Consider the following 12,548-nt stretch of genomic DNA (forward strand, 5'->3'; position numbering starts at 1 on the left):
CGATCGGTGAGGGAAGGCCAGAGTGGCAACAGGCAGAGAGAACTGGAAGCATGGAGCCAGTTCCCTGGAACTGTCCCCACCCACCCCACCCCACCCCCTTGCCCTGCCACCGGCCTCTGCCCCCATCCTCACCATCACAGACAGGGCATGCGGGGCTCCCCTGGTCCCAAGGAGAGTTCCGAGTCAGCTGAGCCTGCTACCTCAATCCAGCTACAGAATCACAAGGGCCCAAACAGTTGGCTCCAGTGGGCAATTTGCATGTGATTTGCATACATCTGCATATACCCTCCCCACTCCAGAGGCACCGAGTCAAAGGATGTGAAATGAAGGAAAATAAATTCATTAGTGCAGCCTACCATAGCCCAGCACACAGGGCCCGCCACCATAAGAGATGTAACTGATTCTTAAGACAATCAACGTGATCGCAGTCTGGGGGGTGGTGGCGGGGGGGGGGAGAGATGGGGGCGGTGGCGACGGGGGAGTCCCAGCACGGTGGGGGGGGGTGCAGAGACGGGAAGGGAAAGCCCCTGTCTCCCTCATCTTCAGAGAACATAGCGCGGAGCCACGTGGAAGCCCGCGCCCGGTTTCCTACACCTGGCCCTGGCCTTCGTGCTGTCCCCACGTCGGCAGCCACCTCTGCAGGCAGACTTTCACCACCGACGCAGAAAAATTCCATTTCAAACAAGAGTGAGGATGGTTGCTTCGAGGGCTGGGGAGACAATGAGGTGTCGTCCACTGTCTGCAAGCTCCCTCCCCCCTTCACCTCCGTTAAGCGGTCCCATCGGGTCTCCGCGTTTCTCTCCGCCAGCCGGGCGGGTCTTTCACGTCCCCTCATTCCGATCCCATCTACGGATGGTTGGGGGAGAGACAGTCCCATCGTTAGCAGTGAGCTGCAGTTAATTTAGCACAGTCCTTCTGCCAGGTGCTAATGAGATGCTGGCTGTGTGTGTCAGCCAAGCAGCTCCCATATCATGTAAATACGCCTCTTAGTGATTCAGTTCATGGCACTATTTAACATATGCCTTGACTTTCTCTAGGCCTGTTGATCTATCCGGGATGGAAATCTTATCTAAAGCTGGGGCCCCCAGGGGTGTCGAGAGCATCAGGTTCACACCTGTGGGGCCCAGGCTGCCTGGAGAGCTTAGTGGGGGGGGGGGGCGGCTAGGGGCAATTTTAAGTGGGAGGGGCGACCTTGGAGAACAATGATCTTGGTTAAAAGGAGCCCAAGGCAGAGTCAACAAGACAGCAGCGACCAGCAAGTGAGGAATCAAAGACCAAGACTGCAAGAAGGAAGAGCAAGGACAGGAGGGTCCCACCAAAGACTGGCGCGAGAGCAAGAAGGAGATTGAGGAGCGGAGTTCTGGGTCAGGGCATTGAATGGTGAGTGTGCCCCAGCGGGATCCTCGAACACAGGGTTTCCAAGCACCGCACCGTGTAAAGGGGTGTAAAGGGGCAAAGGAACCAGTTCTAGATGCGTGATTATCAAACTGCCCGTGCCACCTGCCCCCCTCCCCCCCATCAGCTCTGTCCAGCCCCCACTCCGTCAGCTCTAAGGGCAATGCTGCAGACAGAGGTTAAAGAAGTGTGGCTTTAGATCGGGAGTTGGTGGACCACGGCCGGTGGACCCAATCAGCCTACAGCCTGTTTCTGTACAGCCCATGAACCGAGAATGGTTTTTTCTTTTTCTTTTTACCTCTCTTAATGGGTGACAAAAATAAAAAAGAAGAGTATTTTGTGACATATAAAAATTACATGAAATTCAAGTCTGAGTGTCCATGCATAAAGATTTCTTGGAACCCCGCCATGCCCTTCCATCGCCACGTTGTCTGTGGCTGTTTTCACACTAGCACAGCAGAGCCGAGTAGTTGTGACAGAGACCATACGGTCCCCAGAGAGGAAAATATTTACTATCTGGACCTCACCGAAAAGTGTTGCCAAAGCCTGTTTTAGATCACGGAAGGGGAGTTCTCTGCCTAACCTGGTCCCAAGATGGCGGTACTTTGCTCTGTGCAACCCTGAGTGTGGCATTGCAGGAACATCAATTCCCAGTGGACCTTCTCCGGAGCCCGGCCAGCCCTGACTCCCCGGTGGCCAAGGGACACCGGGCTGGAATGCCCCGTCCAGACACGAGAAGGTTCCTATCGGTGGCTGGAAAGGCCAACACTTGTGCCCAACACCCAGAGCGGGTCCTTCTGTTGCCAGCAGCTGGGCCCTGGACCAGTGGGCTTCTCTGTGTCTCTAACGGCACCCCTTCTCAGACCCAGATCAGGTGCCAGTCACCAGGATAGTCCCATACGTAATTGAATTAGAAGGCAGACCATCTCTGTAATTTGTCTTAAGAGGGCAGGATGCCATGCTGCTTTTGTCATTCCTCCGCCAAGAGGATTACCCAAAGCCCCCAGCCTGAAATCCCAACCTCCGACGTTTCTTGGTTGTTACACAGCAGTGTTCTTACTAACTCATACTTGGTACTGCTGGGGTCTCCTGAGCAAAGGGGCAAATTGGGGACACAAAGGAGACCAGAACGAGATAGTTCCTGAGGACAAAAGAGAAGGCTGAACAAAGTGGTCTTGCAGGAGGGTTCGGGCAGAGGATGGGAGCCTGGCAGAGGGCACAGGACGACACGGGGCTGCATTAGGACTGAGGACATGGCCAAGCCTGTAAGGGTCTCCAGAGGGGCTCTGGGGACTCTACCTTCAGTCCTGGCGGTGGTATAGTGGGGGCAACTGTGATCACTTACCCGGTACCACACGATCTCACGCATGCGACCATCTGTCTTGAAGTTACACTTCAAGGTCACGGCATCACCAGCCACCACGGGTGGGAGAGGTTCAATGTTGACAGTCAGGTAGCCTACAGGAAAAGGAAGAAAGGGGAGGTGAGGGCATGGGAGGATTGGAAGGGCTGGGCTGACCGGGGAGGGGGGGAGGGAGCTGACCCGTCTGCAGGGGTGCTGTTCACACTGGAGCCTGTGTGATTGGTACCCGCCCGGCCTGAATGGAGGTCATTGCTCTCTTCTTCTTTGTCATTGGTGTCTCCGTCCTGAGAGCCTGTGGATCCCTCTAGTCCTGAAACACTTCTTGGGATCAATTTTCCCTTGAAAGTAGGACCTGCCGGCAGCTGGAGGTAATGCCTCAATGGACTTCTACAAGATGCCCGGAGAAAAGGTCCTGTGGTCAACCACTATACCTCTTTCCCCCTTTTGCAGGGTCTTGATATGCATTAGCCAGTTAAGTCTCATGGGAAACGAGCCCGCCGAGAAGCATCTAACCCAGCATTTCCAAACCTATTTGACTACGTGTCTCTTAGCCATCCCTGAAGTCCTCAGCCTCCTGTGCAGTCAGGGTTCCATGGAACCCACACTGGGACATGGTGCCCGAGGTGCCCGGATCCCTCCATTCCCAGCCTTCGAACCAAATCACTCCTGATGAAAGGGGAAGAGCTCCCTGAGGAACTTCTGTTTGCTTCCTGAACCCCCAGATCTCCCCCACCCCCTGCCAAATCTCCCATCTCACACACTTTGCCATCCAAGGGGAGAGTTAGTACCCCCCTGGAGGCCATGGTAGGGAGGGGTGGTTATGAGCTGACCACCCTGGGAAGGAGTCCAATCCTCTGCAAGCACCAGGTGATGTGTCTCGCCCACCAGCTGCCCCTGGAGCCCCAGAAGCTAGGACTCTTAACCTGGTAGCCACACCCTGGGGAACACTCCTGTCTCCACACCAAAGTCCGGCTCGGGGAGGCCTCTGGCCCTCTCCGCTGCCTCCCAGAGCCCCATCCCCAAGGGCCAAGCCCCATTCCAGCTCGCCAGGGGGCCTCATTCTCGGGCCCGATTGCCCTGGCCCCTCTGATTGGCTTCCTGCCGGCTGATGCCGGCCATTGATCTAATGGATCAATCCAGTCCAATTGTCTTAATGAGAAAACTAGCCAGGATGGGTTCAGGGATTTCAATTGTGCAGGCAACCTGAGCGGATCGAGCCCAGGGACCTGACCCCTGCCTGCAGCTTAATGGTTACAACACTCCCGGGGGGCCGGGGGGTGCGGGGGGGGGGGGCGGGAAGAAATAAGAATCGACCTCCACAGGATCGATGGGGAAGCTGGAGTCAGAATTGACCTGCGTGGCACCAGGCGTCAGGTCCCAATGGCCAGGGTGAGGAGTAAGGCAGGGGGCTCACCTCTAGGTAGCCTCAACCTCAGGCTGGAGGTCAGGCTCCCAGGAAGCCCCACGGAGCTTGCGTGGTCCTTGCGAGCAGTGACTGGAACCAACTGGAAGGATCAATGCCCCCCCCTTCCTCATTCATTCAGCCCCAAAGTTTGCTCCCACTTGCTCGGACCGTGATCCAGGAAGCAGGGTGGTTCTAGTAGTGCCCTGTCCTCTAGGCGCGCACAGTTTGGGGACAGTTTCACAACACGGTCACACTCAGTGGGCGGGTGACAGTGGGGGCTGTGAAAGGAGGGGGAAGGAAGCCTTCCCGGCCTGGACAATCGGGGAAGTCCCCAAGCCCAGCTGGGTCCCAAACCACGACAAACAAGGAGGCTGCCCTCAGGAGGCGGAAGGCCCACGACAGAGAGGACTCTGGGCAAGCTGGAAATAATAACGGGTCACATTTCCACAGCACCTACTCTGAGACAGGCTCCAGGCTAAGTGCACAACACGCCTTCACTCAACAGGCTGTCATGGAATTCCCAAGAGAGAAGAGCCCGCATTCCTCCCACTTTCCGAAGGGAAACAGAGAGGCAAAGTAACCTACCGAGATCCCGCAGCTCTAAGCAACAGAGCTGGGACTCAAGCCCCACCGTCTCCTCCATTCTGACCGCCATGCTATCCACACAGCCTCTCTAATGATGAGGAAGGAGAGGAAAGGGTCGGCAGACCCTTCCCACCCAGCACAGGGGAGGAGTGGGAGATGCTGCTAGGGGGCCGAGACAGGAGTCTAGGACCCGATCCTGTCCGCTGATCGCTCCCTGGCCGGGGCCGACCCCTGGGCTCACCTTTCCAGCGTGGCTGCCCTCCTTGGGGGGGCTCTCACCTTTGAAACGACGAGCCAGATGGCTGGGGAGTTCAAGAGCAGAGAAGGGCCCCCCTCCCACCGCAAGGAGGTGGGAAGGACACGTTCTTGGATGGGTGAATCTCGCAGCCGGCCTGGGGTGAGTGCAGATGGTGCGTGCGTGTGAGGCAGGCCAGGGCGGGATACAGGTGCCAGCTTGCAGGGTCGCCATTTGGTGCCAAGCCCCGGCGGAATTACAGGTGTGAATCGGTGGGGATGGAGGGAAACACGTGAAGCTCAGCTAACCAGGGGTCGTGCGACAGGCACACGGCGAGGTATAGCCGGTGTCCGGGGCAACAGGGCTCAGGGGCATGCAGGGTGAGAGCAGGGAAGAGCCCTCTGCACAGCAGTGGGGGAAGGGGGTGGGGGGGTGGGACTCCCGAAGAGGAGATTTCGAAGGGGGCCACCTGGGTCCGGGGGGGGGGTGGTTCTGACACCTTAAGACAGCATTTCGCAGGGCGTGTAGACAACAGGGAGCTTCTGATAAATGTTTCAGGCAACAGGATTTCTATTCCCAGCACTGCGTTAAAACAAAATGGAGCACCCTTCTCTCCTTCAGGACCTTTCTCTTTTCCCTTCTTGCGTCTTGCCTTCATTCGTGAAAAAGAAAAGAAATTGGGAATCTGTTCAGTACCAGGCACCGCTCCGGGCCCTAGAGATACAGTGCTGAGAAGAGACAAGCCCTGCCCTCCAGGAGCTGAGGCTACAGCAAAGGAGGCTACAAAGAAGCGAACGAGGGGAAGGAAATACGGCCGGTGCTGATAAATGCCATGACTCAAGGTAAACCAGGGTAAAGCGGCCCCAGGGAACAGAGAGCGGGGCAGGGGCCCCTCTGGACAGGGTGGCCCCGGGAGGCCTCTCGGATGGGATCCAGAATAAAGGCAAGTGTGAGCCATGCAGGTCTCTAGGGGGAAAGCGTTCCGGATGGAGAACGCCGCGTGGGCAAAGGGCCTGAAGCTGGAGTGCGCTCAGGGTGTTCACTCAAGGTGGGCCCGGGTAGGAAATCTGTTCATAACATTGTATCCCCGGGAGCCCATCTTTGATTCAGCACCTTGCAAGACTAGAACCAGGGTAGGGGCCGAGGGGAGACAAGTGAGACAGATGGCTAGGGAGGCACTCACTCCCCTTCTCTGCAGCCCCCGAGTCACGCCTGCCTCCCCTCTCCTGGCCTTGGCCTTGCTAGAGCCCTTTGCAACAAACACCAGGAACAGGTCTCTAACCGGAAGCGGAAGGGACTGTGGCTCCCATTCCCCAGGACCCCCTGCTCGGAGGGCGGGGGCGGGGTGACAGCGCCGAGCCTAGCCACACTGGGGCTCCGGCCACCGCGCAGAGACTACAATCTCCCTGGGCCCGTGGCGCTTTCTGGCCCCCATTCAGCTCTAGCAACAACCTGTGCAACATAAGATGCCGCGCTGGCTGCGTGTGTCACGCTGGAGTGTAATTGTCTGTTTGCACATCTGCCTCTCCTTCTGGAATGCGAGCTCCATTAATATCAGTAGAGTATTAAAATGAGATCTGACAAGTGCTGCTTTTGGAGCTTTCTTACGAGCAGGTGGGGACGATCCCGCCACGGCCCCGGGGGATTTCTCTGTCGTAAAGAAGGAACTGAGGTTCGGGGTTGGTGGGGCGGGGGTGGGGGTGGGGGGCGGGTAGGGCCTTGTCCAGTGACACCACCACCTAAGCAGAAAAGGCTGGGACCCAGATCTGCCCCCTTTGGAGGCCAGTCTCTTACCCCTGCCTCCTGGGGCTACCCGGAGCGGAGTCACGTGACCTGCTGAGGTCACGTGGGGTTTCGGGGAGGGTAGCCCCGATTCGCCACTCCATTGACTGTGTCTTCACAGAGGCCTGGCTCTCAGATGGGGCGGGACGGCCAATGCAGGGGCCAGAAGGGCACACGGGGAACCCAACGTGGAGCGACAGAAACTGCGAACGGGGAGGCCTGGGCTTGGGATCAGGGAAGCTGGGCGGAGGGGACGGCCCATTCCCTCCAAGGCTTGCCATCAGAGCCTCATAACGAGCTGCAGGCTCCCAGACGGTTCCTGTCCAAGGCCAGGACGAGCCCTCAGGTGACTGTGGGCTCTAAGCCTCAGGTCTGGAGGGAGGGTCGCTAGCTAGGCAGGGAGGGAGAGCCAGGTGACAAGGCAATTTTCTGACACCTGTACCAGGAGAGGACCGGGTCAGTGCCGATCAGCACCTGCACCACAGGTGAGAACTCACCGTCCCAGACACAGGCACACACAGGAGGGTTCATGGTCAAGGAGGTTTTGGCAAAAGGAAAGCACAGAAGACCTCCTTTAGATCCGGCTAACATCTCTCCGCTTGCTGTCCCACAAGATTCCATCGCCTTCCGAATGCCTTACATCGGTTCTTTGTCTGAAAGTTCCTCCCTCACTTTCCTTGCTTCTCCCGCCCACACGCCTCCAACAAAGTTGAAGTCAGTTATCCAGTTCAAGTTTCTTGCCCTACCGGTCAGTAGTGACCTGGGCAAGTTATGCGGCCCCCACAGGACTCAGTCTCCCCACGTGTAATGTGGAGATGGGAATCATCACAGGGTTCTAGGGCTTTGTTCACCACCCACAGCCCACCTAGGGCGGGTGCCCCCCGACAGGGTGAGGTGACACCATGCTTCTTGGCCTCCCGGACCATCATTCCTTCTCACTTCCCACTGTTTGGCTGAAGAAAGATGGTCCCGGATAAGGTGGGAGGAGTGGGGTCTGATATCTGGAAGTTGGTCAAGGAGTAAAGGATTTAGAGATGACCGGGTCCGGAGCCAGGAGACCCACATGGCACCCTTCTCCCAAGGCGGAGGACAGAAAAGCAACGAGAAGAGATCTGCGAAAGCCCCCTACTGCCAGGACCCCTCCTCCCCACCTCCCCACCTCGCCCCTGCCGCCACGGCCCAAATCGGGCTGGTGGGAAGGGAAGGCTGAGCAGGCAGGGGTCGGGGAAGAGGGGCTCATCCACCAGCCAGGAGGCAGGGAGCACAGTCAAAAGAGCCTAAAAGACCTGAGTTCTGGTCTCCACTGTGCTGCCCACCAGCTCTGCGACCTCAGGCAGGCTGTCCCTCTGTCTGTACCTCAGTTTCCTCGTCTGCAAACTGAGGGAGGAGCTGGATCTTGGAGGCCTTCCAGCTCCAATCAACCCCAAGTCGGATGTTAACCGAGCCCAAATCTTGCCACCTTGGCTCCTGGTACAACTCAACACCATTTCACCGAGAAGTGAATCTGTCAATTAATCCGACACCGGCTAAAGACAGAGCTCTGTCTTTCTCGGCATTAAATTTGCCACCCATCAGCCCTTTGCGTGAGAGCCCCCGAGCACAGTATCAAGAAGCAGGATCAAGAGGGGAGCTGGATTCATCCTAACTAAGCAGTTCATTATCCCGAATGCGGCCATCACTCTCCCCCTCTATCTCTGACATCATTTATACCGCTCCTGTTAAGATACGTTTAGCAAAATCACAGGCCATGTGTAGGCACCAGGCGCCCTCCCCAACGAGGCGATGACGAATAGCTCCTGCGTCCGGTAACTCGCCTTGTGATATCCCAGCGCCCCTCCTCTCCCCTTTCCCAGCTCAGAGGGGACGCTTCCAGAAGGCCGGCTCACGTCTGGCCCCCTGGAAGGGGTGCAGGCCTGCCTTGATGCAGCGGAAAGAGACAGAAGTTATATCAGGGTGACCTACGTGGATGTTTCAGTCTGCCCAGGTCGAGAACTTTCCTGGGACGAGGGCTTTTAGCACCAAACCACAAAGTCCCTGGGAAACCAAAACAAGGTGGTCACGTGAGTTATAATTCCACCATGGCCCATGGCTGGCCTGGTGCAGCGCTTAAACCTCTCCCTACCTAGTTCAACAGCGAGGGCGACCATACCTCCCTTGACCAACTCGAGGACTGGCAGAGTAAAGGCTAACTCGTCCCTGGTGCTCGATCCCATAGGGGTTCAGCAGACATTGGTGGTTAACGGAGTAGCGTGAGGTCGGGGTCTGGCTTGGACTTCCTGCATCCATTCATGCCCTTCTAGCATCCTCCACCAGCAGCCAGGCTGCTTTCTCTAGAAGGCACGCCTCTGGCTTTCTTAGGGACCTTCAGAGCTTCGAATTGGCGCATAGGAAATGTTGCGGACCCTCTCGGGGACATCTGGCACACGCCTAGTTCAAAATCCCCGTCCAGGCCCCTCTGCGTTCTGTTCTTCCTCAAGAGCAGCCCCGTCCCTCACTGCTGAGTCCTAGCACAGATGGTCCCCTCTGTCCTGAGCCCTCGCTCTTGGCTTGGGAAATTGCTACCCATCTTTCCAGGATTAATGGAAATCTCACCTCCTCGGGAAATCTTTTCCTGACGCCCCAGGCTGTCACAGTCCCCAAAACACCCCTTGTCCCCTACTGCTTAGATCACGGAACAGGACTTGTGACGGTGTAGTTGGTGAATGGTCACCACGACGTGAGGCCACGGGCTGTAACCAGGTGCCGTGTTACCTATGTGCCTGGAGCAGTGCCTCCGTAGGAGTCTCTGTTGGGTGAAGGAACAGATTAATTCTGGCCCATGCCCTGGACTGTTCCATACATTGGGTGCTGTGTTCAGGAGGGCTCTCGAGCCAGCACCTCTTCCCGGTGGCCTTGTGTGACACAGCCTGGGCCAGGTTGTGTCACCTAGCTTCAGGTGCCTTCTGCACCTGCCTCTCTGGCCACATTTGCCCGGACAGGCACTGGTGCCGCCTTAGAGTACCCAGGGGCCTCTCATGGAGGTCAGGCAGGAGGACTCTGTCCAACAGAAGAAATGAGCCCTGGGCGGTGAGTGGCCACCCCATCGGTCACGGGAGGATGTAAGGCAGGCCAGCCGAGTCAGCAGGCCGCACAGTGGGTACAGCAAAGAGCATAGGCAGCACGAGCCGTGGAGAGGCAGCAGGATCCACGCGTAATGGCCCTTGCTGAACCGCCATCCGGCAGGACCCCAGAGCAGCAAATAGCGTGCGTCCACTTGAGGGGGGTGACGGCCAGAAGTAGCAGGCTCACTGTTAGGGGACAGCGTGACTGGTGCATTCTGAACAGCGTCCCACTCCTCCTGGGGGCACTGTGCTGAGCTGGTGTCCCGTGTCCCTTCCTGCCAGCAGAGGTGACCGGGCACCTTGCAGCAGGTGGGTTAGGAACTCCGAACCTAGGGTCCTGCGTTACCGCCTAACGCACCCTTGGATGTCTGCAGGCACCTCAAACGAACCAAACGGAAGTGATGCTTCCCCCTACTTTTCCTTGGCTCAGGCAAGGCCTGCATTCTCTACAAAATGCATCCAGAATCCAACTCCCTCACCCCTCCGCTGCCACCCCCTGGGCCCAGTCACCATAATTTGTTGCTGGTCTACTGCAATGCCTCCCAACTGGGATCCTTGCTCCCACCTCTGCCCTTTTTGATTTCATCTCCCCTCACTCTCTTCCTCATTCCTCCACCCCCCCCGCACAATGACCTCTGCCCGCCCCTCAATACTCCAAGCATATCCCTACCTCAGGGCCTTTGCACTTGCCGGTCCCGCCTCCCCAAACAATCTTTCCCCAGGCACCCACGTGGCTCAATCCCTCCATTCTGCTCTTTGGAGAGGCCCTTCCCAGCTCTCTTATATAAAATCATATCCGTGCCATTCTCTTGCTCCTTACCCTGCTTCATTCTTTTTTAAACATTTATTCCTGCCTGATACACATTTATTTGTTTGTCTACTGATCTTCCCCTCTCCCACCCCCTTACCCAACCAGGTTGGAAGCTTCATGAGAGCAGAGATTTTGTGTGTGCACGTGTGTGTGTATTTCAATCTTTTCTTCCTGGTGTTCAGATTGGATGATTTCTATTGATCTATTTCAAGTTCACAGGCTTTCCTCCGTCATCTCATTCCTGCTACTGAGTCTATCCTGTGAGGTTTCTTTTTTTTTTTTTTTAACTTTAGTTATTGTATTTTTCAGTTCTAAAGTTTCTGCCTGGTTCTCCTTTATATCTTCTATTTCTTTGCTGAGACTTTCTATTTTAATACTTGTTTCAAGACCATTTGTGATTGCCTGTCCCAGCATTTTTACAATAGCTACTTTAAAGTCCTTGTCAGATACCTTCCAAGCCAGGTGCCATTTTATCAGTGGGGCCTGTTGATTGTCGCCTCGTGTGAACTGAGACTTTCACGGTTCTTTTGTGACTTTAGTTTGTATCTTGGACATTTTCAGGATTACCTTATGAGAGTCTGGCTTATGGACGTATTTATACTCATTCTTTCAGGGGTGCTTTAAATTCCAGGCTTCTTCCCCAAACCGCCTGCAAGGATTTATGTGCTAGATTTTTCAAATAGGTGTCCATCCATTCTGTCCAGGTCTCACAGTTGTGTTAGCAGGTGGTAAAAGGAGCCTCAGCCCAAAGTCCTTGACTTTGTGGTGTTTGATCACGACTTTATCCCTAGAAACTAGAACCGTTCCTGGCATTTTAATAGGAATTCAATAAATATGTGTTGAATGAGCCCCAAACTGAGCAAAAACAGGTGATTGATGCTGGGCAGTTTTCAAAGGATATCTGTAATTATTATCTCACTGGTCACCATAGCAACCCTGTGGGATAGCATCCCCATTTTACAGGAGAGGAGACAGAGGCTCTGCGATACAGAATGACTTCCTCGTGATCACCTAGAAGCTGGCGTGGCAGGCCGGCCCTCTGACTCTGAATCCAGTACTCTTTGGCTATCCCTCCTGCAGAGCCCCCTGCCCATTGCCCTCCAATGGTAAGCAAGGGGAAAGCAGGGGTGAGGAGGAGGGGCAGGTGTCCAGAAGGACACAAGAAGCTTTGCTCCAGGCCGGCGGGATCAGACACCGGGCTGGGTCAGCAGGACACAACACCTCCACAAGGGGCAGCAGGATGACTGGTAGCTGAGGCCACGTTCAAGTTCAAAGCCAGCAGAGGATGCGAGGAAGGCCAGGGGAATGTGTCTGATAACTCTTCCAGGACGGCGAGAGACCCGAGGCCAGATGGATGAATTTGTTCTATCGCATCCCTGACATACAGTCCCCCGATCCCAGCTCTGGACAGTCACCTTGGCCCAGAAGTGCCTGTTTTGTGTCACTGAAGTCATCACTTTTTGAGGCAAAGTAGCTAGAGAGGAATCAGACCATCGGACCAGGAGCTCCCTGTGGGCGGGCAGGGACTCCAGGACCCCTCTCCCTGGGGAGAATCAGCCTGGGCTCACCAAGACGTGACTCGGAGCAGACAGTCGGATGCTGGCAACAGCCCCACCAGCTGGATTTAAGACCCTGCTGGGCGGTCGACCACGGGGGTCGGGGTCACATAAGTTCCTGATGACGCCCTCCCTTTTCTGTGGCGCTGGGATTTACCTCCACGTGAAAGCGGGAGCTCCGTGCATCACCACTCATGAAGAAAAGAGGTCACCCCACCTCATGAAGATAAATACCACAGCGTGGCACTGGTGACAGCCTCCCTGGGCTCCCTGTGCCGCGTAATTACTAGCATAATAAATATTATTACAGCAAAA

At 56.1% G+C, this 12,548-nt stretch overlaps 1 protein-coding gene across 1 annotated transcript in view; it reads right to left on the minus strand.

Annotated features, from left to right (window-relative positions):
- IGSF21 (immunoglobin superfamily member 21) overlaps positions 1 to 12,548 on the minus strand; it is a 239,462-nt gene that overhangs the window by 130,227 nt on the left and 96,687 nt on the right. Inside the window, exon 2 of the mRNA XM_047082457.1 lies at positions 2,741 to 2,853. Within this exon, the coding sequence (XP_046938413.1) occupies positions 2,741 to 2,853 (113 nt within the window). The remainder of the gene's footprint in view (positions 1 to 2,740; positions 2,854 to 12,548) is intronic.

This window comes from Lynx rufus, unplaced genomic scaffold, assembly GCF_022079265.1.
Source record: "Lynx rufus isolate CCGP_SWC_20201006 ecotype Redwood Valley unplaced genomic scaffold, mLynRuf1.p SCAF_2, whole genome shotgun sequence".
Classification (NCBI taxonomy): Eukaryota; Metazoa; Chordata; class Mammalia; order Carnivora; family Felidae; genus Lynx; species Lynx rufus.